General features: G+C 41.9%; 3 protein-coding genes across 6 annotated transcripts in view; 2 read left to right on the top strand and 1 right to left on the bottom strand.

Annotated features, from left to right (window-relative positions):
- LOC310873619 (ras-GEF domain-containing family member 1C-like) overlaps window positions 1–7,242 on the top strand; it is a gene marked incomplete at its 3' end in the record, with an annotated part of 65,988 nt that extends 58,746 nt beyond the window's left edge. For 2 of the 3 annotated variants that reach the window (XM_083786152.1, XM_083786151.1), the window contains exons 7-14: window positions 1–10; window positions 1,861–1,963; window positions 2,108–2,187; window positions 2,298–2,393; window positions 2,524–2,619; window positions 3,041–3,164; window positions 3,711–3,783; window positions 3,892–7,242. The exon at window positions 1–10 is cut by the window's left edge. In XM_083786152.1, coding sequence (XP_083642278.1) covers window positions 1–10; window positions 1,861–1,963; window positions 2,108–2,187; window positions 2,298–2,393; window positions 2,524–2,619; window positions 3,041–3,164; window positions 3,711–3,783; window positions 3,892–3,925 — 616 coding nt within the window. Of the gene's footprint in view, window positions 11–1,860; window positions 1,964–2,107; window positions 2,188–2,297; window positions 2,394–2,523; window positions 2,620–3,040; window positions 3,165–3,710; window positions 3,788–3,891 lie in introns of those variants that run through there. The other variant, XM_083786153.1, reaches the window with a different exon arrangement.
- Window positions 7,243–8,536: 1,294 nt separating this feature from the next.
- tmem126a (transmembrane protein 126A) lies at window positions 8,537–9,539 on the bottom strand. The gene has a single exon (XM_083785323.1). It carries the CDS (start codon window positions 9,370–9,372, stop codon window positions 8,767–8,769), a length of 606 nt encoding a protein of 201 aa, XP_083641449.1. The 5' UTR covers window positions 9,373–9,539; the 3' UTR covers window positions 8,537–8,766.
- Window positions 9,540–11,757: 2,218 nt separating this feature from the next.
- On the top strand, window positions 11,758–21,248 carry LOC310873059 (dual specificity protein kinase CLK4-like). 2 transcript variants are annotated; one of them, XM_083785341.1, is made up of 13 exons: window positions 11,758–11,927; window positions 13,746–13,906; window positions 15,090–15,360; window positions 15,972–16,068; window positions 16,432–16,498; window positions 16,618–16,740; window positions 17,240–17,406; window positions 18,252–18,346; window positions 18,550–18,679; window positions 18,797–18,879; window positions 18,993–19,072; window positions 19,846–19,936; window positions 20,314–21,248. In XM_083785341.1, exons 2-13 carry the CDS (start codon window positions 13,746–13,748, stop codon window positions 20,473–20,475), a joined length of 1,527 nt encoding a protein of 508 aa, XP_083641467.1. In that variant the 5' UTR covers window positions 11,758–11,927; the 3' UTR covers window positions 20,476–21,248. The 2 variants fall into 2 exon arrangements, with proteins under 2 accessions (XP_083641467.1, XP_083641466.1); XM_083785340.1 differs by having other exon boundaries at window positions 18,252–18,352.
- The last annotated feature ends 4,813 nt before the right edge of the window (window positions 21,249–26,061 follow it).

Genomic DNA, 26,061 nt, shown 5'->3' with positions numbered 1-26,061 from the left:
GATCTGCATGGTGAGAATTAAGAGTCTGTTTGTGCCAGACTTACATTACAATGGCATTCAAGATACACAAATGTTTGGGCGCCCGCTAGCTGGCCTAGTGGTCCAGGAGGGGTCCCATGCCACATACATAGGCTTTGGCCTGACAGCGCGTCGATTGTTCGAGTCCCGTTCATGACGGCCATTGCTGCGTGTCTCTCCTCTTAACCCATTACAATTTACAATTTACAATTTAGGCATTTAGCAGACGCTCTTAATCCAGAGCGACTTACATTAAGCAAGAACAAAAAGCATGGGAATACATCACAAAAAAGCATTTATCATGAAACATGCGTAAGCTAAGAAAGTAACAGTGGAATATCTATATTATGAGACTATACATATAAACTATATATGGGGGGGAACCCCTTTTGGTGTTAGCATTATGTTATGCTTTAGCTATTGAAAAATAGCAGATCTACAAGCTTGTAGGTCTGCTATTTTTGACAAATCAAAGAACGACTGACATAGAAACATGGCTTTTTCAGAAATTCTCTCTCTCCCTCTTTCCTGTCTATCTTCACTTGATACTATCAATAAAGGCAGGAAAAAAAACCACACACAAATGTTTAGTGCAGTGAATATGTCAGACGTTGCAAACAACACCAGCCTTTTTCCATGGAATCCATTCCATGTGAAGTCTGTTGGGTCCCTCGCTGACTTCACTGAATACACTTCAATCGTTAACCCATTTTGACCTGAGATCAGATTCTAAAAATGTTTTCTACATCCTGACAGTTTTCTGTTCTTCGATTTAAAAAAAAATAGCAGATCTACAAGCTCATAGCGCGCCACCGAGTGGCGCGCTATGAGCTTGTAGATCTGCTATTTTTCAATAGCTAAAGCATAGCATAATGCATAACACCAAAACGGGTTCCCGCCCCAAAATGGGTTTTTAGATGCATTCATCTCGGATTCTCTTCACAGATTGTGATTTCCTCTAAAAACAAGCTTTATTCACAGCCCATAACTAAAGCGTTGATGATCAATGTATGTGTCAGGTGAATTAAAATAAGATCGTAAGACTGGCGGAATAATGAATTGATGAATTATTGATATAATTGAATATATCTGGCACTCACAGAGTTATTAATGGCACACATCGAACAGAGAAGAGGTGTTCAGGGTTTTTTTTGTCTTTAAGGAGGATTTAGAAAATGTCTACATGGATTCTGTAAAAATGAAAAGACTGACAACGATGAAGGCAATTAATCACTTCCTGACTTGTACTTTATATACTCATATAAGGGTGTCATATAAAGAATATTCTATTCTTTATGAACTGTGAAGGATGTGGTTGTAAACTCTGCCAATAATGTCATTGTACCCTTGCTGAAATTGAGCAGCATTACTCACGGCGTGTCAGCTCCCCCTACTGAAGGTTATCTGCTACTGCGCCCTCTGGCACAGAGGTTGAGGAGTGATGGGAGTGTACTGCTGCATTCAGACTGAACAAGACCGTTAGTTTTATGCAGACCTCGGGTGGTAACTAGCCACAATTTGCCATTGCCAGCCCATACATCCAAACAGAAAAGTCCTATCCGATTGTAGTAAACAACGCCAAGCTCACCAACATTGCAGCTGTACAAAAAGCCTGAATTATTCTCTCTCTATGTGCAAAGTATTTGTTTCATAAGAATCCACTGTAGACATGTTATGAGCTACTTTCTGTCAAGGAGTTTGTAAGTGCTCGTTGGATATCACTCAGCGGAACCCGTACAGCAGATTACCATGATCAAAACAGGCTAAATGTATCCCACAAGATAACTTGATTGTTCCAATTCCACTTCCATGTAACGTCCTCTCCATGTCCCGTCTGTCCAGCCAGCAAAGAAGAAGCAGAGAGCCCAGGTGATTGAATTTTTCATCGACGTAGCGAGGGAATGTTTCAACATTGGAAACTTCAACTCCCTCATGGCCATCATCTGTAAGTCTTCTATTTCAACACAGTAATCTTACAACCACTAGGTCAGTGCTTACAAACTGCAGGATCTTGTATTGACAAGACATAGAAGACAGACATATTGACAAGACATACTTATACTGTCTTATACTTTCTTTCCTTCTGAAGCTGGGATGAACATGAGCCCTGTCTCGCGGCTGAAGAAGACTTGGAGCAAAGCCAAGACTGCCAAGTTCTTCATCCTGGAGGTGCAGTAGATATAAATATAACATCACCGTGCCAGAGACGAGAGACATGTCGGGTCAGAACAGAACATCGAGCTAACGTCATATCGTGTGTTTCGGTTTTGCTCCGACAGCACCAGATGGATCCCACTGGGAACTTCTACAACTACAGGACTGCCCTGAGGGGCGCCGCCCATCGCTCGCTGACCGCCAACAGCAACAGGGAGCGGGTAAGGACTCCGCACTGCATCTCCATCGTTCATCTCCAATCACAGTGATGGACCGTTCACTTACGTTCTCTCTTATCATCCTCTTCCATATCTCTGTCTTGTCTGGTCTCCTCCTCCTCCTCCTCCTCAGATTGTGATTCCCTTCTTCAGCCTGCTGATCAAAGACATTTACTTCCTCAACGAGGGATGTGCCAATCGTCTGCCTAATGGTCATGTCAACTTTGAGGTGAAAAGTTTAACTCGTTTCGTCTTCATGCTTGTTGTTTCCTCTTATGTTGTATATTTCAGGAAATGAAAACAACTTAAAAAACTATAGAAATCAGGAAAGGAAGTCAGAAAACCTTATATTTTTTAAAACAAAGCAATACTGCCTTATCAAAGTTGGTATTGTGACTTTATATATTGTCGATTACTTGCATAAGAGGGGGTGGAGTTAGCTGCATTAGCAGACAGTCCAATGTTAGCTGGTTTTGTCATTGGTTAATTTTTTTTAAGCAACACACAGACGTAAAGGGTGTTCAATAGCATTGATTTATGTAAAATAAATCAAAAACCTCACTTTCTGCCAGAGAGCGACAACATAATTATTATTATGTTGTATATTTTAAGCACTGACTGACTTTTTTTTTTTTTTTTGTTCTTCCCAGAAATTTGTGGAGTTGGCGCGGCAGGTTGGGGAGTTTATGACGTGGAAACAGGTGGAGTGCCCATTCGAGCAGGACAGAACTATCCTACACTACCTCCACACTGCCCCTATCTTTAGCGAGGATGGTGAGAATATCTCCTTCCATAAAAACCGGGAAAGCATCTGTGACATTTAAGATTTTAGCTCTATATATATATATATATATATATATACTATTTTTTTATGAATTGAACAATGTGGACCCTGTTGTAAACAAGTGTAATGCTTAATTGGGTCGTCCACTCACAGTTAACAGTCTTTGTATTGAGTTTGTGCTTAAAATGTACTGTAAATTCTACAAACTGTTAATAAATATTTCAATCAATCAATCAAAACTGTATATATATAGCAACATAAGCCTTTCAGTTAACTCACAGGATTTAGAACAGTGGTTCTCAAAAGTAGCAGATCTACAAGCTCACATTGTGCCACTTCGTGCCCTGCTGCGAGCTTGTACATCTGCTATTTTTGCTATGTTTTCTGCTTGTGGGGGTCCCTGGCACAACATATTTTCAGATGGGAGTCCGTGGCCAAATACATATCATTGATTTAGAAGACATTTTAGTCTTAATAGGTTAATGTCTTTCTTAATCCATCACATGAAGACGTCTTCTCCAATCCTCTCTTCTCAGGATTGTATCTCGCTTCCTATGAGAGCGAGAGTCCGGAAAACCAGGTAGAGAAGGACAGGTGGAAAGCACTTAGGTGAGACAGGATCACCTTTTAAGTTTTAACCTGGAGAAACGGCTGTCGTTGTTCATCTGTTTCAACCTGACGTTTCTCTTCCTGTCATCTCTTCTCCCCCGCCGCCAGGTCGAATGTTCTGGGGAAGACAAGAATCCCTTGATGGCAGCTAGCTAGCCCTCACGGCAGCGAGGAGGGAGGGAACACGCGGACGCATTGCACTATAATGAACTGTGAAGGAACCAAGCTGGTACTTAGGTGTTTTTCTATGAAGTTGAGACAAAACAAAAAAGAAAAGAAGGAGCGGGGGAAAAAAGAATGATGAACAGGATTCATCAAAACAACAAACTGTGGGGTGGGTGATCAAAAAAGTAGTGTTTTTATCTATAAGCTATGGACAGAGGAGTGAAATGCCTCTGTGATGTTTTGAATTGGATACAGTTATGGAGGGCGATACATACATCTGTGTTTACTCTGTGGGGATATGTTTACTATGACGGAACATACAGTTACAGGGGAAGATTCCTCCCGGAAGGTACTATTGTTGTTTTTCCTATTTCTCTGCTTTCCAAAGCCTTGTGTGTGTGTGTGCGTGTGTGCTTCTGTTCTGAATAGTACTGTAAATAAGACTTAAAATGATGTGAAGTGACCAACCAAGCTCTTATTTATCTTACTTTATCTACCTTTTAAACCATTTCCCTGTGTGCGTGTGTGTGTGTGTGTGTGTGTGTGTGTGTGTGTGTGTGTGTGTGTGTGTGTGTGTGTGTGTGTGTGTGTGTGTGTGTGTGTGTGTGCTGTCTGTACACAGTAAAATCCTAAATGTTAATTTACGTCTGAGAGTCTGAGAACTGCAACCAAGTGGACTATTATTTGGTTACATTTTGTATACTCTCATCACTCACACACTTACTGAGGCGTTTTACTGTGTATCAACGGTTGTGTAATTAATTACTCTAGCATAGCTTCTGTTTTATTTGCTTTCTTGTGTAATTTTTAGAGTGTGAGCTGCAGTGTTTACTCTTCTCTGTATACAGCCGTGGTTTTCAACCTGTGGTCCGGGGACCACCACCCTGGTCCTTGAGGGCGTTCCCGGTGGTCCCCAGCTCAGTGATGGAGAGTTGACCAAAAAATGTACCCTTATAGATCTTTAACTCTTGAGAGCGTGAAATAAAATCGGTCCATTTAGTTTCTTTTTACACTCCCAAGAGTTAAATTATTGTTAAACATCTGCATTACTTAATTCACAAGACGTCTACACTATTAGAGAATGTAGAAGAACAATTTTGTTTGCCTGTTGTCTCTCCTAGTGGATCAATACAGCTTGGAATTATGAACAAAATCTTATACAATATTCTTTAGTTTTGGGTCTGCGAGGCTAAATCTCATCACCGTGGCTCAAATGCAGAATAAATAATGGACCTTCATATGAAAAGGGATGAAAACCACTGCTATACAGTATGTGTAAATGAACCGTGCCATTAGAACAATATACAGTAAAACAATCATGTTAGGAACAAGGCCAGTCGTACTGTACATAGACATTTGACCCCATGTACTGTCTCTCCTACATCTTTCTGCTCTTCAGGAAGCTTCCTCCGACTGATGTTCAGTTGTCCGATATATTTATGGAGAATTCTGTGCCGACAGATGTATAGTTTTTACTCTTAACTTTCTTTTTATTGAATATGAAGTTGAATGGCGTCATGTCATGGGGTTAGGGGCCCTATTGTCGTTACTGCCTTACCCACGGGTTACCCTTTATCCCTAAACTTCTTTTCCTTTATTTATTTATTTTACTATTTTGGAAAACATTTTTGAATAGTTCAAATAGCCGATCTACAAGCTCACACCGTGTTGAGGTAGATCGGCTAGTTGAAAAATTTCAAATGTTTTTCAAAATATAGGCAGTGACAAAAATAGAGCCATAGGTGTTTTAAACTGTGGTGGGAAAGGTATTCCGAGCCCGAGGTAAACGTAGCAATACCACCATGTAGGTGTGCTTTACAAGTAAAAGCCCTGCATTCATTAAAATAAATGAATATAAACACTTAGGTAAAAGTACAAAAGTATTGGCATCAAAGTATTATTGGGAACCCAGTACCAAATTTAAAAAATACTCGATATGCAGAATGGCTCGTCTCCCATTCATATTATTGGATTGTAAACGAGTAATTCATTATCGTGTTCAACACTTTAATGTTGCAGCTGTTAAAGGTGGTGCTGATTTTATGTGCTGTTACTACCTCATACAATCACATGATCATTTATCCGTTAATGTATGTGTTGTATTTATACAATAAATCAGCAAAGTAACTGGTAATTAAATCTGTCAAATAATTGTAGTTGAGTAAAAACTACAATATTTGCCTCTAAGATAATAATGATTAGACTTATTTGATTTGTTTTCAGCTTCACCCAGCTGGTTGCTGCACAAGTGATGAGGGTTTGTCTTGCTCAGGGTCCAGGCCAGGGTAGCCCCTTTCAGCACCCTTGGTTACCTTTTCTGTATTTGGGTCCCGAAAGGGGCTAGGTCCAGGGACACCTTCACACATAGTCTGGGCCAAGAATCGAAGCTGGGAACTTCTGTTTCCCAGGTGGGCTGCCCATTCAGCTATGTAGTGTAAAGTAAAAGTACCTATTTTTCAATTTATTTTGTGTAGCCTACTACAGCACCATTTCCCAAACAGTGGGTCGGCCGAGACCCAATTGTGGGTTGCGTACTGATTTTTGAGGGTTGCATGCATGTAAATATATCCTTTTTTTCCCCTACTAGTTGGGTCACAGGGAGACATCAAATTTCTCTTTTGGGCCTCGGGCTAAAAGGTTTGGAAACCACTGGCCTACTGTATTTGAGTAAATGTACTTTTCCACCACTGGTTTTAAAGGGGCATTATGGGAAGGGAAAGACTGGAAGTGTTAGTCTACTGTTAAACAATCTTTTCAGTGAAAGTTATGAACCTCTGGAGTCTGGACCAATATCATATGAAAGACTGTATTAGGCATTATGTGTTATTCAACGGACAAGCCAAACAGAGGTATTAGTATATTTATACTTTTATGGAAACCTTTATCTTTCCTTGTACTGGTGGAGAGAGAGATAATATGATGATTAACTGGTTGTGATTACAATTCAGATTCCTCTGACTTGAAATGTTTCATTTTGTGGGTTATTAATTATTTTTGCCAGTTTTGTTGTGGTTCTTCTGGGACCCGAAGGAGGGTTTGGGGGATAAGGAACTGGGAGTTTTGTAATTATAAGCTTATTTTTTCTTTTAAAGAACTACCAAAAAAAAGGAAAAAAAGTCAGCTGGTTTAATTTGCAAGGATTGTTTGATGTCAGTGTTTCCTCTCAGGAAGCACATGAATTTCCCTATTGACAAAATGGTTTTGTTAGTCCTTCCTCTGATATTTACTGATAGACTTGCTTTCTCTGTAACACATTCCCCAGGTAAGTTTAGGTTCTAGAGATGTCAAACTGCAACTCAAGGTGACAAAGATGTTTTAATAAAATTTTGCCCAAGTTCAACAAGTGTTAAATGCCTATATGATTCTGATGGTTTCAAAAGTGCCTATATTAACATATAAACCTACCTTTAACATTAGGCATAAACTATAAAGTTGTAGAATACATATTCCAATAAGGGAGAGTGCAATGTACATCTCCTGAAAATCTGAGACCCAGTCATGCGGAATACTTTAATCAGTTGTCAATCATACATGTTTCTTCTATAAAATAAATCTTTTCACATTCGATCCAATACCGATATGGCAGCCCTGTGTAGTCTCAGTTTGATTGATTGATTTATTAACAGTTTGCAGAATTACATTACATGTCACAACTCAATACAAAAACTTGACTGTGAGTGGACGACACCATAAAGCATTACACTTGTTTGGATACAGCGCATATTATTTATGTTTCGTTTTAACTTGACTTTTGTAAATCCTTCCTTTCAATCCTTTGTAGCCTAGTCTGTAATGTTAATTTCTCCCCCAGTATAATAGTTCTGGATAAAAATAAATATTGGAAGGCCCTGTTCATCTTTAACACTTCTGCAGTGACCAACAAGTTCCGTGTATTTTACGGCCATTTGAATTCTAATTTCGTATTTGACAAACAGTATTCAGAATACGGTTTGGTGTTCTGAAAACTGTTTGTCAAATATATAAATGGTAAATTAAAACATAGAATATGGTTCGTTTTCTGAATACTGTTTAGAAATTGTTCATTACACACTGTGTGTGTGTGTGTGTGTGTGTGTGTGTGTGAGACGCAACTTGGCCTGTTGTAGCGCCACCATGAGGCTGATTTGAAAACAGTGGCATTTCTTCCTCAGCCTATAGTGGGAATAGGCATGCACGGCTTGGGAAGCCGTGGATATGCACGGCTTGCGTAACTGATCTGACAGTGCCTGTATATATTCCTCTCCGGCGCTGATGACATTTATATATTTGACAAACTGTTTTCAGAACACCAAACCGTATTCTGAATACCGTTTGTCAAATACGAAATTAGAATTCAAATGGCCGTAAAATACACGGACCCAACAATAACCTGCATAAACATGATTAAATATTTTAAATATCTCAAGAGAGACATCTCCATATCAAGTTATTCAACAAACTGCTTTTTAGTGACATTGTGAGCTTTAAAAAATTGATGATTTGATTGATGCATTTTATTAACAGATTGGAGAATTACAGTACATTTCAAGCACAGCTCAAAACAAAACTGTTAACTGATAACTAATCATCATAGGAGGTAAAAAAAAAAAGGAAAGAAACAAACATGAGTGGGAAAGGGGGTGGGTGGGGGATTTAGGTTTTACGGGAGGAGTCAAGGGATTCGCATGTCTTAATGACTGTTGGTAGGGCGCGTTCCACATTTAATTGATGCGTCATGAACGAAACACGAAAATATTATCCCCCGGCTTGGCAGGCACTATCCATTCAAAGAAATACAACATGAACACGTTGTTGCAGATGGTTTATTTAAACACGTTTTTAATCTCCTAGGTCTTCATTTAGGCCAAATGTCATTTTATTCAACTTCAAATAGGACCCAAAGTGTCTGTTGCCCAGGAAGGCACCGAACAGCGCCTGGATCAGAAACACCGGGCCCATCTTCCTCAGGATGGGCCTGGACACCTCCGCCCAGAACCGGAGCACGTTGCCCTTCTCCGGCAGCGGCGCCGTCTCGTACCGGGCCGCCAGGCCCGCGTTCACCGGCAGGGCCAGCAGGACCGGGTAGACCCCGCCGCCGACCACGCCGATCAGCGCGCCCCGGAGCCAGGCGCACGTCGGACAGTTGAGGTCTCCGGACATCAGCGGCTTGGCCACGGCCACGTTGTACAGAGCCATCGTAGTCAGGAAGGGGATGACGGCCATGGGCAGGCTGGAGGCGATGTGGCCCTGCGTGACATTCAGAACCCTGCGGTACAAACTGTTGGCTATCAGTCCCGCGAAGCTGCTGTTCCCCGACAAGTACAGGGGTCCGTAGTGGAACAGTTTCTGGTCCAGGTCTGGCAGCCGTTCGAAGTTTTGCGCCAGCATTTCAATGACATCCCGTCTGGTCAGTGTCTGTCCAGTGCCCTCTTGTTGTTCCGACATCTTTGTTTGTTTAGCAGATACTACAATATCAGTGCAAATTATGCTCCTCTATGTTCCCTTTGAAGACAAGACAGACGACGCTTTAAATGTATGTAAATAAACATTACCACGATTGGATAACCATATTATTATCTGACAGCCGCACTGTTGAAGGGCGCAGCCATCTTTTTTAAATTTCCCACAATTCCACGCTGCTCAGCTCAACAAGATTGGGCGGCTCCCCCTATGGGCGGCTCTCTCTGGAGCCTAGGCGGGGTACGCTTTTTTACCATGAATATTTCAACATTTATTGGCATGAAAATGTATTGGTTGAAAATGGGGAAAGTATGTACAGTTAGAGTTGTTACAGCATTGACTAAACAGAGCTACCGGTATGTCACATGCTATTGCGACTGCAGGTCGCAGTTAACTATGAAATCATGCATTCAGTTGTTTGCACATGGTTGAGGGTTGGATGGTTGTCACGGTGACAACCATCCAACCCTCAACCATGTGCAAACAACAAACATATATGGAGATCCCTGATGTCATCAATATTGGCCAGCAACTCTACATCTCACCCAGGCTAGCCTACATCTCACCTCAAACCTCAAACCCTTAAATCTCCATAGGCTATATGGAGCGGGCCTGTTCTGACATTCCATATGTTGATCCTTCCCCGGGTTTGTAAACTGCCCACAGCCCTCCTATGAGACACAGACTGAGTAGAAATTGTGCCATTTTATCATGATTATTAGTGAGGACCTAATAATTATATGAAGAGATATATTGAAAAGTGGTGAAGTGGTCCTTTAAGGCCCCTGTACACTCAAGACACGCTCCATATATGGCCAGTACAGAATTCATTCCATTATGTTGATCTGACCCTCCATACCAATGTGCCCAGTGCTCGCCCAGCAGTCTGCTGTCACCCACTTGAATGCGTGCACACAACCTCGAGGTCACTTCTCGCCCTCAATTGTCTTACTGGCTATAGTACTGCATAAGTGATTGATTGAATACTTTATTAACAGTTTGCTCCTCTCTGTGGGTTTTTTCTCTCTTTATTTGGCCAGTGTCAAATACAATGCTCAAAGGATTGAACCCAAGAAAGGACTATGGCTTGTTTCTGTATTTTTTTTTTGTTTCTGTAAGAATTGAGTAATTGAAGTTGAACTGTAATTGAAGTTGAACTACTTCCCTGTACTTTTTGCTGTGTTAACAAATAGACTTTCACTCACCTTCACGTCAGGGTATTCGAGATATGTCACCAGAGTTATCCCACTGATATTGGTACACCATTATGTAGAGATAAATCCGACATATCTTACTAACATAATTATCCAAGTCTGACATCATCACAATAAACCCCATATTTGGACCACTCTGATCTAGAGATACGTATATGGAGTGGACCGACAGACAATTTAGTGCTGACATCATGCCAATCATGTCAACTCCATCCATATATGGATATATATAGACGATGCATCGTCATAGTGACAAGCATCCAGCCAAGCCATATATAAAGAGTGGTAATATAGCCTCTAAGTTCAGATGCAAGCAGTATTTTTACGTAACACGCCATGAGGTGCAACTTCTCAAGGTTATATAATTCATAACCTTCAAGTTAGGACCACCTACCTTGATCAGCTCTCACCAAGCAGAGACTCCACTCCATCCATCGCCTTCCGAGTCTGGATATTCTGGCCATAGGCTATACCCAGATATCTCTGCATAAGAATAAAGACTGTATACAGGTATCTGACCCTAGGTAAAACAGGGTTTTCTTTACAGGGGTCATTACAGTGCAGTGCAGTTATACAGGTCAAGTCTAGTGTAGTGTAGTCTACTTTAGACGAGTAACAATAAAAAATAATAAATAATAAATCAATAAGTTGATAGATAGATAGATAATAATAATAATAATACAACTTTATTTGTATAGCACCTTTCATGACATGAAATGCAGCTCAAAGTGCTTAAAAGCAATGTTGTAGAAGTGGGTCTTGAGCTGAGCTTTAAAAATGTCTACAGAGGCACATGATAGATAGATAGATACACATGATAGATAATAGATTAGGGTGTGACAAAATAAATAAATATCTTATTAAATGGGGTTTGTGAAATAAAAATAAATGGAAACCAGTGTGCTACAAGAAATGTATGTAGCACAACAGCTCAGGTTAGGCAGGGAAACTAACCTTTCCACCTCGGAGAGTTTTATTTTATTTTATACAGAGTTTTATTTTAAATGTTTGTATACAGGGCAACTTTTCCTCCGAGGTGGAAAGCCTGGTGACGCGATATTACAGGGCAACAGAGTACCCTATGATGCGACGTTGAATGACGTCATGTATTTGTATGAAGAAAGAACCTTCCACCACATTCCACTAGTGAGTCGCTGTGAGTGACGGACGGTCGCCATTTTTAAGACGTTTGGCTTACTCGCTAGTTGCCATTATTTTGATCCGTTTGTTTCTTTGTTAATTTATTCTTGTTCCATAACCCTAATTACGGCATATATCACCAGTACTACGTTCACTGAACGTCGACAGCATCGTTGTTTGTTGAAGGTAAGACATGTTTTGTGTCACAAAGCGGTAGAATAATCTACAACATTTAAATATGTTCAGTCAAGCTAAAGCTAGGTAGCTTTACCGAGGCAAAACTGTCTCGTGCTGCTTCACGAACAACATGGAAGGAATGGTCCGAACAAAAATATATGCACTTTTATTTGTTTATATAGTAGTCGTGTAACTGGGCGAATAAGTTACATTCTGGCTTTATTACTTTAAAAAAAAAATATTTAAGTGTGTTATTTATGTTCGGATAATTCGTTTTAGCTAAAATGAGCAACGAGCTAAATTGCATTGTTGTGACGTGGACTGAGGTGCACTGCTGGGACTAGGCCTCGCGGGCACAACAATAAAACCAGAAGTAGAACAACACGTACATATTTAACGATCAAAAGAGAATATTGGCGTCAGACAATTATTTGGCAATCCATCAACATTCAATCCGTTTAGTTGTGTGTTTATTTCTGTGTAAGTGCATCTTGTTAAGTTATGGTTGCCTTCATTCTAATTACTTAAACTAAAATACGACCGAATGTGATTTTTCTCCCTGAGTGATGCAAATGGGGATGGATAGGTTAGAGTGGACATTTAAATGTATATTGGAATTTAAATAGAAATATTGAATCGGTTAAATCTGTCATTTTGGGTTGGTTTGGGACAGCCCAGTGTAGTGTCCTCTGCTGCATGTACAGCACTTTAAAAATGCCAATCTGGAACTTCTTTTAATGAATAACCCGTTTTTTTAACCAATCTGAATTGTATGTATATTGATTGGAAATTGTATTGTAACAGTTTGCAGAATGGGTACAGTGACTGTCTTGTTGTTTAAATAAGAAGTTACTATTAATGTAAACCTGGTAGGACACCTACTGGTTGTTAACTAGTACTGCCCGAAGCTCATGCGGTAGAGGGAAGGACATCATAACATCAGATTGCAGCATTAATATTGATTGACATTGCAGTCTAGAGCTTGCGTTCTAAAAAATAAATAATGTATCCGGTAACTTGCTCATGCCATGCACACAAACCAGAGCTGCTCACTCACTACAATGCCAATATTGATCTTAGTGTAATGATTGTGTAAAGTGTAAAGTTTGTCTTGCCTGGCCCCCAAGGAATGTGCCAGTATTCCTGCCATAGGGGGAATGAAAGAGAACCAATGCAAGGCCCTTCTTTACTATGTAATATTTTAGAAGAAATTGCTTACATTTTGAAGCTAGTTTTTGTTTTTAAAAAAGGGGAGAGGAGACATGGCTAGTTAAACAAGTGAGCTGCTACTAGTACTAAGGTCCTCCTAGCAGGGAGCTTTTATTTCACTTTCCCTTTTCCCCCAAAATCAGGAAGTGAAATCCACCATTATTTTGACTAATCTTTTATTTCTCTACAGAAGCGTTAATATTGTTTGTATGTCGGTGATCTGTTGAATTAGCGCGGACGCTGCCTAGATTCTGAGAAAAAACGCTTTTAAAATGGAGCGTAAACAGGAAGTGGACGGGAGGATATATCGAAACAGGCTGGGTGGGGCTGAGCAAGGCGTTACCTAGGAACCTTTTTATGTCGATATAAAACATTAAATAACGTATATATGCGTTATCGGCAGCAATTGTGTAAATTGCTGTAAAAAAAAAGAAGGGAAAAAAAGAGTAGAAATGTCTATGCTGTCCCTGATTTTTATTTTTGAGTGGTGCAACCACTCCAAGGAACAGCTTTGACCCTATGGGACTATGTCTCTATGTTTAGAGTACCAATAGGGGGTGCTGTTGCACCACTCGCTTCAGTCTGGGCTGATTTTCTTTTAAATATTCTGTCTTTCAGATGCGTCAGTCCAAGAGAATGTGTTCTCCAGGTCTCTGGCTCAACGAGCACCGGTGGGAGGAGAGGGTGGAGAGCCGCAAGCGGAGGAAGAGAGACTCCTGCAGCAGCGAGAGGGAGAACAAGATCCGAAAGCATGACCACCACCACAAAACCTACGATGGGTAAACCGTAACTTATTATCGATACATGTACAGTGAATTCCAAACGACTCGTCTGCTCCAAATGTATACCACAGAGTAGAAACACAACTATGTTTGTGTTGTTGTTTGGACATGTTGCTACTTAGCCACTTGAGTGCTTTATAAGCCACTTCCACTCGAGGCTATTTGGTTTCAGGCGACACTTAATATGGCGCAGCCTCGCGTGAAGATTCAGGCACTCTATGCAATCTCGTTTTGTGACGAATCATGCAGCACTATTTGGCTACTCGCCTAATTCTTGTGGAGTAAAATCGAGATTCACATTTTGGGCAAGAATCGTGCAGCACTAGTAGGAGGTGCATTGGAAGTCTCAAGATGGTCTCTAATTACAATTCCCCCTTTTGAGAACCTTCCTGGAAGACAACTGACACCAGTAGGGTGCTAGTGCTCTTTTTCATTTTTAGATACATGGGTGGCATTGCGACCAGTGCGTTGGTTGTCGGGAGTGTTGAAGTGTGGATGAGTGGTGCCGAGGACATTCTGAACAGGACAACCTGGCTGGATGGATGCGGACACAAGATCTTTTGGACACCAGTACAGATTGCAGAAGCCATTATCGGAATCCATTATTGGAAGACATTCAGAAGTCTGATCTTTAAGTTTAGCTTCAGTTTTAGCATTTTGTTCCCCTTGATATTTCATTTTAATTGAGTAAATTTGTTAAATATGCAGGGGAAAAATGCAATCTGAGCTGCCATGAATCCCTACCACATTCCAAGAGTGACTCTGTTGGACAGAGTGTTTGATTTAAGGAATGTTTGCTTTGAGACGGCACACGGTGTGTGAAAGCTATACCAATCTTTACTGCAGACATGTGTCACTGAATACTGCCAGCAATTTTATCTGCACGTGATAAAAGTACTATTTCAACACACAGCCTTAAGCCTGAACTATTAAATTCTCCCACCCGCTGAGTCTCTCGACTCAGACTGGCCCAGTCGTAGAGAGTTTAGCGGCTGCAAAAATCACGTGTTTGCTAATGAAGCGTTAATGACGTAAAAGGGCTACTGGATAGTGTGTCGTACAAAAGGTTGAACATCAAATCAGTCCTGGTATTTTCCAGCGCCCGTTCACAGAGTCCGAAGGAGGCTCTTCGATCGCTCCTCTTAACATCCGTGTGTTCTTTTTGTGTTCCCTTCTACAGCCATTACCTGGAGGCACAGAGCCTGAACCAAAGGCTGGGCTCCAGGGAAAGACCGTCCCGCGATGCCAGCGAGGACCTGGCCTACGGTGGCGAGGACAGCCGTGGCACCACCGGCTGCAGGAGGGACAGAGGCCGCGACTGGAATCACTACAGCAACTACAGCAAGTCGTCCGGCCGCAGCAGGCGGAGCAGCCGCAGCCGCAAGCACAGGAGCAGAGGACGCAGACGCTCTCATCACAGCTCTCATCAGAGTCATCACAGCTCCTACTCGGTACGGGAAGCTCTCCACTCTGCCTAGTTCTCCTTCCCTTTCTAAACCACCAAGTGGAAATTGGGCATCTCTTTGACCCGCTGTAGCTGTGTCTTACCCGTCACTAAGTTATTAGCTCCAGTATTTCCAGATAGGGGGCCTGATAGCAGTTTTCACACACTAAAGAGATGTGTGTGTGTGTCAATAGGAAAACGGTGGATCCAGTGTTTGTACTGAAGTTGTAGTGGCTTAGTGGGACTTGATTTAAAAAGAAAACATAAAGCTAGGGAAAGATTGTAGATTGTTATCCACTTTAATTTTTTTTCTGTACTACTCTGAGAAAGTCTCTCATCTGAAAATCTTGTTGCCATGTTTTTCTTCTGTAACACACACTATGTGGTGGCCGGCTGCCCAAATGCCTTTCTCTGGTGGGGCTGAATTTGAATTTGCCGCTCCGTCCCTCTCCGTCCATTCGCCTGGCGGTGTTACTGAACGGGACGAATCTATCCGACCCCCTCTACCATCCTCTCGGTTGAATGAAATGGCGGTGACGATGTTGCGGTTGTGGCCTGGTGCTGGTGCTGACTGATGGGTTGTTGATGTGGTGGATGATGGAACGCGGCGCCTTGCAGAGGAGGAGCCATCACCGCAGGAAGAGATCCCGCAGTGTTGAGGATGATGACGATGGTCACCTCATCTATCACAATGGAGACATGCTGAAATCGAGATGTATAGAATATATACCTTTACTCTACTGTTGTTCACACTCTCTCTTCTCTCGCCTCTCACTCTATCTTTTTGGTTTTTTTTTGGACTTGTATTGTCTTTTTGGATTGCTGTTCAGTTGCAAAAAGATTTAATTAAACAGGTTTTTACTTTTAGAGGGCATCTAATTTCTTCCTGGGCCCCAGTAGACCTTATTCATTTGAATAACTAGATATTGCACTGCAACATAATTTGGCTTTGTGCCATCAGTTGATCTCTGTTCAGAAGTCCAATTACAGTAGCATAGCTGAGTGAACAGAGACATTTTAATCTCAGCCTGCAGGGGTCACTGCTGTGGGTCTAACTATGTCTCTTTATTTCCTGTAGATGAGATAATCTCTACTCTAGGAGAAGGCGCATTTGGGAAGGTGGTGGAATGCATTGATCATACTAAGTGAGTAAACAGGAAACATGTTTGTATTTATTTTTTCCCCTTCTCATTATAGCTTAATGTTGGGATTTCTGCTTTGTCATCTTTTGATTGGTTCTTGGTGTGTGTGTGTGTGTTTTCAGAGAAAGAGATGGAGCTCGCATTGCTCTGAAGATCATTAAAAACATAGAACGCTACCGTGAGGCAGCAATGTCTGAGGTCGAGGTCCTGGAACAGATGAACTCCCTGGACTGTGACCGCAAGTAGTAAGTCATGCCTCACAAAAAAACACTGTAGGACCCTCTTATACACACAGTGGAGCTCATATTTCTTTACATTATTGACGTTTTTAGTTTTAACCCATTCTGAACGGGCACCCATTTTGGTGTTGGCATCATGTTATGCTTTAGCTATTTAAAAATAGCAGATCTACAAGCTCATATCGCGCCACCGAGTGGCGCGATACGAGCTTGTAGGTCTGCTATTTTTGAAAAATCGAAGAGCGACTGACATTTTTAGAATCTGATCTCGGGTCAGAATGGGTTCATCAGACCAGTGTGTGTCCGGCGGAAACCTCGTATGAATCTGATCTCAGGTCAGAATGGGTTAAAGCTTTAGCATACCGCTTCCAACACTATTTCCATCAGTTGATGAGTGTAGGAGGAAAAGTGTGTGTATCTGCATGCCCATGCCTGCTTATGCCATCATCCCAAATGAGTATCCCGAATGTTCCATAAAACGAGGTTCCTTTTCCTTTCCCCTCAGTGCCTGTGTACGCATGCTGGACTGGTTTGATTACCACGGCCATGTTTGTATAGCCTTTGAACTGCTGGGCCTCAGCACGTACGACTTCCTCAAGGAGAACAACTTCCAGCCTTTCCCCATCGAGCACATTCGACACATGGCGTACCAGATCATCAGAGCTGTCCGATGTGAGTAATCATGCAGGGTTTGTACAGGTGCTGGGGATCGTGGAACATTCTTCGAGTCAAATGTTTTGTTTTGAAGGGCATGAATGGTTTTAAATGGGTAGGTCAGAGTGTCTTATTGTCGGAATCGGTGAGAACGCAGGTTTCTGTCCCCCTTTAACCCATTGTGGGCGGGAACCCCTTTTGGTGTTAGCGTTATGCTTTAGCTATTGAAAAATAGCAGTGGCGCGCTACGAGCTTGTGGGTCTGCTATTTTAGAAAAATCAAAGAACGACTGACATAGAAACATAGCTTTTTCAGAAAACTGTCAGGATGTAGAAGACATTTTTAGAATCTGATCTCAAGTCAAAATGGGTTAAATGTGCTAGGCTAGAGCCCTGGGAGATGGATTGTTGAGGTGGAGAGCAACCCCTAGCATCATCTCCCAGGGATTGTGACTTAGTTACCCAAGCTGTGCTAATCATAGACTGTCTGAGCTGAACAACCCAGAAACTTGGGATTTGAATAAAATGCTAGACGATACTTGGTGCAGATCATTGTCATTCATATAGCTTTATCTAGATTTCTAAAGCAGTCCTATTGAAATACCTAGCCTGGAATCCAGTGGCTTCCAATGTAAAATTCAAGTCACTTCCAACGTAGTTTAGAAATCCAGCTCAAACAGGACGATAGCCAGACCAAGAAAAAAATAAAATTGTAAACCCGCCTCCGTCTGGATTCCAGGCTAGGAAAAGACCTTAATTCCTTGATATATACTGTAATGTTGATCCACAAATCCAGAGCCCAGAAATGCAGCCAGACTTTGCAGTGTTCGGAATGTGACCACTGCTCTCTCTGTCTCCCTTCAGTTATGCATAAAAACAAGCTGACTCACACGGACCTGAAGCCTGAGAATATCCTCTTCATCAACTCCGAGTGCAACATGGAGTACAACTCGGCAATGGTAAATGTCTGTATTATTATTTTTATTTTCTTTATATCCTACCTCAGTAATCTAATTAAGTAATTTGAAATAATTGTTCTAAATTATATGCTATTACTACTTGGTACCCATGCAATATCATTTGTATTACTGTGTATTCTTCTTGTGTTCCATGCTTGGTCTTTGCCTAATCTGTACACTTTTTTTAATTTTTTTTTTACCAGAGGCGGGATGAGAGAGCAGTGAAGAACCCGGATATCAAAGTTGTGGACTTCGGCAATGCAACATACGACCATGAGCACCACACATCGGTGGTGTCCACAAGGCACTACCGTGCCCCTGAAGTCATTCTCGGTAAGCACTGATGTTTTAAAAAAGTGTCTCCTTTTCTGTTTGGGAGTGATTTAATTTACTGCTGAGGTAAAGCTAAGACGAGAAAGACATGTCTAAGTCATGTGTTGTGTTCTTCAGATCTGGGCTGGAACAATACCTGTGACACGTGGAGTCTGGGCTGCATCCTCATCGAGTACTATGTCGGATCAACTCTCTTCCAGGTAGGTGGCGCGGCCTAAAGAATGCAAACCACTGATTTCTGGAATAATAACCTTAATTGTCGTCATTTGACAATCATTTGACCTTTTGTTGTGTATCTCTTTCCCTCCTTCAGACCCATGACAGTAAAGAACATCTTGCTATGATGGAAAGAGTCCTGGGCCCAATCCCATCAGACCTCCTGCAGAAAACCAAGTAAGTCCCCACCAGCTAACGTTAAAGGAGAATTCCATGCTAGAATGCTTTCTTACCTTTCATACCTTTCTTTGTAGTTGTTACGTCCCCACCAAAGAGGTCCAGGTGTTTTTTTGTGCAAAAACTCCTTATTGCCTTTTTCCCCTACCATAAGCCCTCAATGAATTGAATGGGAATTGAATGGGGCTATGGGGTGTTATGCTAGTTCGCTTATTTCCATCGAAAGAAGTAGTAAAGTGTGCCGCTTGGGATATTATTTACATTATGAAGAGAGGATATATACAAAATAATTATAATTTTGAGCGATGGAAATAAGCGAATTAGTACAACACCCCATAGCCCCATTCAATCCAATGCAATTCATTTAGGGCTTATGGTAGGGGAAATAGGCAATAAGGAGCTTTTGCACAAAATAACACCTAGACCTCTTTGGTGGGGACGTAACAACTACAAAGAAAGGTAAGAAAGCCTTTTAGTATGGAATTCTCATTTAAATCCTTGCTGTTGGGCATATATCTCCATATATTTTTTAATTCAAACATTTTGCCGATCTCTAAGCTCACAACACATCACGATTCAAATTCAATAAATATTGAATCAATAAAGTATAAAAAAATTACATCCATTAGAACAGGTTATTTCTCCCCCAATTCCTGAAAAGTAATGGATTTGGACATACAAGGTTTCCACACAACAGCCACAAGATGTTTCATGATCACACTTGATTTGGGAAGAGCTCTCACTGATATTGACTTATTTTGGCGGCTTTACAGGAAACGGCGCTATATCCACCGCTGCAAGCTGGACTGGGACGCGCACAGCTCCTCTGGCAGATACGTGAAGAAACACTGCAAACCGCTCAAGGTAAGGAGAGGAAATGCTGTCAAGCAATGTGGTGCAAATCTAGGGAACCCCTTTTGATGTTAGCATCATGTTACGCTTTAGCTATTGAAAAATAGCAGATCTACAAGCTCATAGCGCGCCACCGAGTGGCGCGCTACGAGCTTGTAGGTCTGCTATTTTTGAAAAATCTAACGGCTGACATAGAAACATAGCTTTTTCAGAAAACTGTCAGGATGTAGAAGACATTTTTTAGAATCTGATCTCGGGTCCGAATGGGTTAAACATGTCATCAAAACAACATTGAACATACAAAAAAGCAAACGCATGTAATTGAATCCTCAGTCAAAACTACCTTTTCACCCCCTTTTTTTCATTTATTTATTTTCTTTTCCCATTAGGATTACATGACATGCCAGACGGAGGATCACAGGCAGCTGTTTGACCTCATACGGAACATGATGGAGTACGACCCTTCCAAACGACTGAGCCTCGACCAGGCTCTCAAACACTCCTTCTTCTCCGTGTACCGCAAGAGCAGCAGCAAGAGCAAAAACGAATGAGAGAACTTTTGACCCAAAAATACACCTCTTATTGTAGGGCTGAGCTAACGAATATCATGTCTGTTGAATACATTTGCATAGGCTGTCCGGATTACTTGCAAGTCGGACTAGAACTTGTCATTTGCAGCTGACATTCTCAAAAGTATTGTATTAAGAAATAGGAATTGTGTTAATTGGTGACTTGAAATGACAAGTTGGATGTCATTTTGCAGAGACATTCACCGAAGACGGGGGTTTATCAGGACAGATGGGATTTAGATTGAAATTTTTGGCAGCTTCCAAATATCCCACAATATAATTCTAGTGAATGATTGCATGATATATTGCCTAGCCTTACTTCATCGTGACACTGCGCTCATTTTATAAGTTGTGACTCTATGAGAGAGGTGTTGATTGTATGACTGTATCAGTCTTTCCTGCCCTGCTCTGTTCTACATCAGTGTTGATCAACCTCACACCCATAAGTATTTCATCACAGGAATACCTTTTTCATAGCCATGCCTACTTGAGATTTAAAAAAACAGCTATCGTATAGTTAACATTTTCTTGTGACGAGAAATGCCATTTTCGTGGAGGTCTCCCGTCCTCTCAGCTTTAAATTAAGTATTGTAGAAGCCTTATTGCAGAATTACTGGGCAGGACATTGTGTATATAGTACAAATTGTTGATCTGTGCAATTTCTGGTCAAGTCCTTTTTTCACTGTCTGGATTTGTATTTTTGCAGTATCAATATGTGCGTTTTCCTCAATAAAAATGTTATTGAATACATTTTGCATAGTTTCTGCAATCAGTCAATAACGCCACAATAGTTTAAAACATAGACTATCGGTATGTTTAATCTGTCGAATTAGCTATTTAGATCCATAAGATGGCAGTAAAGAGCTGTATCATTGTCTGAGGCTGAGCCGATCCCTGCTAAAAGCGGCTGTATGGAAGTCAATATTACCATCTATTCTCGGACTGGCGAACATATTTACAATTGAAATATTTAAGTTAATGAAACCCCAATCTCGTCCCATGGCAAGTTTACTATCAAATTAAAAGTTTCAGATTGTAAAATTGTCATTCTTGCTATTTTCTTCTATTGTAGGCAATGTTTTATTTAGATCTATATAGAGATACATTTATAAATTGGGGTCCCCACTTCACCGTTGCTCATATTTTAAGATTTAATTGACTCTCGTAGATCATGTATTTTTTTTATCGATTCTTCAATCTACATTAGTGTCCAAGGCTTCATAATTCATATCCCTAAGGGTGGAGGTCGGAGGACAGACACCAGCTGAGACCTTAGGGATCCGAACATGTACGAATGCAAAATATAAGGTGGGCTGATGCCCCAAATGTTAGAGAGGCCTACGGGGTGCTTGTGCAATGTATTAGTCCGTAGTTTTCAACAAATAAATGTTTTAGTCCCGTTAAGTGGCCGATTCTATCTGAAGTTCCCAATGGCCATAGATGACGGTAGTGAGGGGGCGCATCCGGTGAAAGCCGGAATGAGACTCAACGTAAACAGGAAGTAAACGGGGAGGGGGAAATGGCGTTCGGCCACAATCGGGACTAAAACACCTTTATTGAAAACTACGGGCTTATACATTGCACAAGCACCCCGTAGGCCTCTCTAAAATGCGGGGCATCAGGGTAAGCGCCCTATATTTTGCATTTGTACATTAGGAGCGCTAAGGTACCAGCTGGTGTCCGACTGTCCGTCCTCCACCGTCAGGGAAATTAAGCCAATAGCCAAGCTCTGGTAGATTAAAAATATCAAAATACACACATACAGTACCTACAGTCTATATATTAGGCTACGAGTCTGTCTCCGCCGATATCAGACAGCAGGCTGCCGTGTTTAATTCGTTGTAACTTGTAAGTGAGGTGTTCATGCATTTTAACATGCCAGTCACATCAATCGCCATTTGCCAGAGCTTTATTATTTATTACTTGGTGGTTAGTCGGCTAACTATAACTTAGTCCTGCACCCTTTAAACAGGAGCGCTTAAAATGCATGTATTATACACCTTATTTGATGATGCTACTCAGATATACAGTACAGACAGTGAGTGCACACAAGCCTATCGGTTGAGTGGTTTTTATTGCCCCTCACAGTGAAAGTGATCAATTCAACAAGGTTCCCACCCACGTGTGGGGCTGTGGGCGGCGCTGCTCGTCTAGTCGAACGTGCAACTTTCTGGGGGTACAAACAACTTTACCAAAGTGGGTTTCACATCATCATCCATTCCACAGTCCACACACACACTGGGAGGAAACAAACGACCCGAAAGTCAGAAGAACACGTCGGCTTCTTTCTGGTTCACATCCAGAACCCTGACGCAGCTCAACGCGCTTCCATTCCAACATTACTGCCTTGGTTCCACGGCGCTTTCAACCTTGTATGTTTTTGGACGTAGGTGTTTTCCCACCCGGCTGGTCCAAATAGGCTTCTGATGAGAATTTGGTGACAGAATTGTATCACAGAAGAACCAGTTCATTTAAAACAGTATCAACACAAGTTGACAGAGCGGGATTTTGAACATGGATACACCGGGGGAACCGAGCGGAGGAGAGGGCAGTAAACCGGCGTGTCGGTCCGCGGCGCAGCGCTGGCTGCCCGGGTTTCCCGTGGCGGTGTGTCTGCTGATGTCCCTGAGCTCCATCGTGGTGTGTCTGCTGATGAGCTTCAAGACCTTCCAGCTGGAGAGCCGTTTGCAGAGAGAGATGGACAAGCTGCCCGTCATCATTCATCAGTCATCAGCGGCGCACCACAGCGCCTTTCTGACCGAGGATGGAACCCTAATTCCAGAGCTGAGCTCTACCATTGGAAAGCTCGTGGAAGAGGTAATAGGCTATAATATATACACTGTCGCAATGTGATTAATTATAATTCTGGGTGAGATTGATAAACAATGCTTATGTTGTGTTCCTTCTGTGGCTGTGCTGCCTGCGTACTCGTACATGTCATACAAGCGCACGGCCAGCGTGCGTAAAAGCGTGCGTAATAACAGAATGCGTTTGCACTGTGTGTGAATCATTAGCAAAATCACATCTAGCTCTAGGCTACCCGAGGCAGTTTGATGAAGCTGAGTTTTGCCCTTTAAACCCCTGTTTTAATGTAACGGGGTAATAGTATAGACAGTAACTAATACTTATTTTTTACTTTACTTGAGCTTCTGACTTTCACTCCTATAGGCTACAGCTACACATAATACAAATATTGTATTATACTGTTTGACTCCATTTCTAGGAACGGACCCCTGGCTGGGACCAACACTAGCCTACAATAAGGATATTAAATTGCAATACAGCATTTTTCGTAATTTGTATTAAAAAGCAAGTAGCCTACACCAGTGCTTTAACTCAAGTGAAAGTTTGACTGAGAAACTTTCACTTGCATAGTTGAGTAATATTTTGGCCAGATACTTTGGAACTGGGTTAGCCCCTTTCGGGACCCTTGGTTACCTTTTCTGTATTCTGGGACATCGGTACCAGAAAAGGTCCCGAAAGGGGCTAGGTACAGTGGTTGAGTACTTTATCCATCTGTACTTAGGGATGAACCATGCAGTCCAGATACTTACTTTGCTTTGACCCTTTACAAGTTTACATAATGTGACATAACCACACATGGTGGGCATGAACCTATACTATCACATGGAGGAAACCGTTTTCATTTACAGAGCTAACATGCCTGAAGAAGGTCAGTAGACCGAAAGCTTGCCAAATAAATTGATTGTGCGCAGATCTGAGTGTGCGGAGCTTCCCTTTATTTTTTCTCAGAGCTAACATGCGAAAACGCCAAGATTATTATCTTATAATTGCTAATGATGGTCATTAGGATTGTTTTAACCTCATCCCATTCCTTGACAACATTCTTTAGCAAGGAATGGATTTACTTCTAGTAATGGTAAACGACTATTTGTATACTAACAAGTTTTCAATGGTCTATCACAGTGGTTTTCAACCCTTTTCATATCAAGGCCCATTATGTATTGGACATTCGAGCCACGGACCACCATGTGATGAGATTAGGCTCTCTGGTTGTCATTAGATAAGATTGTGTCCATAATTCCATGCTGTATTGCTGTGGTACCATTTGGAGAGACAACAGGCAAACGTTGATCAAAAGAACAATAACTCTTCTACATTCTCAAATTGTGTAGACGTCTTGTAAATTAACTGATGCAGATGTTTGACAATTAGTTAACTCTTGAGAGCGTAAAACTATTGTACGCTCTCAAGAGTTAAAGATCTATAAGGGTCCATTTGGTTACCAACTCCATCATTTAGCTGGGGACCACCTGGAACCCGCTCAAGGACCACCGGTTGAAAACCACTGGTCTATCAAGTTTGATATTTACATGAATGTTTTGATGATGTATGCATTTTTCTGAACAGAGTTCTGTCTCCTTTTTGCCTGTAGAAAGTATACATGCTGTCTCCTAAACTGAGGACGGCGAGGGACGCTGGCCAGGAGTGTCTCTGTCCCCCAGGTAAGGTTTGTCCCCCTGCTTCTTAAACCCACTTGATGCTTAGTCGCGTGATGGTGTTGCTCGCCGAAGCACTATATTATACTGACGTACAAAAACAGGTCATTTTGTGAGAGACGACATGACATCACGCAAAGACGGATCAATTGAGCTTTCATCTTTTACTGTCATTGCTGCACCATACCACACACACACACACACACACACACACACACACACACACACACACAGACGTCTCACAGGAAACACGGGTGCTGCAAGTGCATAACGTGTACCGTGAGAATGAATGGACACCCACCTTCTGTAAATCTACAGATGTCTTTGATGGTTCGGAGTTTTCATAACATGTACTGCATGTGTGTGTATGTGCACACACACACACACACACACACACACACACACACGGCCACACGCATGGAAGGATGAATGCCTCTCCATAGAGGATCAGTGTTCCTAAGCCTGTGCAGGCGTCGTCCATGCTGGGACAGGAGGTCTCATGGTGAGACGTCGATAAACGCCTGTCAGATCAGTGGACGGGACGTCCTGCTTGAGTCCTGTTGACATTAATAGACGGATCAGTCATGTGCCAAGTTTGGTCTCGCCCGGCGGCTGGTGTTCGTTTACAGAGCTTGTGATAGTTCCCCTGGGGCGAGAAGCACGGTGATACGCATGATGCCACACACACACACACACACGCACATGCACAGAATCCTTTATGGAAGTGGATTCTTAAGAAAGCTTCACCTTGTACCATGACTAGGGTATCGTTGTACCATGTGGCGAGGTTCTCGTTGCTGGCAGATGTTCAAATATTGAGACAGAGTTTGAAGTGACCTCGTTTCATGTTGCATTGACGGTGTTGCTGATGGTTGTTTAACCACTTAGAGCAGTGGTTTTTCAACCCTGTTTGTTCATATCAAGGTCCACTTAGGATATGTTCTAATATCCCCCCCAGAACATGGATGCTGGGGTCCAAGTGGGTAATGGTCGATATTACCTCGTCCCCCAAACCTGCAGGAAAGCTAAAGCTACTTTCTAATTCACCAGGAAAAAGTCCGCCTCTGGCTTTGTGAGTGACCATTAGGGGAGGTGGGATATGTGTCTG

This window comes from Protomyctophum parallelum, assembly GCF_964188405.1.
Source record: "Protomyctophum parallelum genome assembly, chromosome: 16".
Classification (NCBI taxonomy): domain Eukaryota; kingdom Metazoa; phylum Chordata; class Actinopteri; order Myctophiformes; family Myctophidae; genus Protomyctophum; species Protomyctophum parallelum.
This window is presented reverse-complemented; position numbering and strand designations above follow the sequence as displayed.

Bases quoted from the DNA above. Each gene is read 5' to 3' on its own strand.
- tmem126a (XM_083785323.1), bottom strand. From the start codon at position 9,372: ATGTCGGAACAACAAGAGGGCACTGGACAGACACTGACCAGACGGGAT.
- LOC310873059 (XM_083785340.1), top strand. From the start codon at position 13,746: ATGCGTCAGTCCAAGAGAATGTGTTCTCCAGGTCTCTGGCTCAACGAG. The intron at 13,907-15,089 runs GTAAACCGTAAC...TCCCTTCTACAG, and splicing joins CACCACAAAACCTACGATGG to CCATTACCTGGAGGCACAGA. The intron at 17,407-18,251 runs GTGAGTAATCAT...GTCTCCCTTCAG, and splicing joins GATCATCAGAGCTGTCCGAT to TTATGCATAAAAACAAGCTG.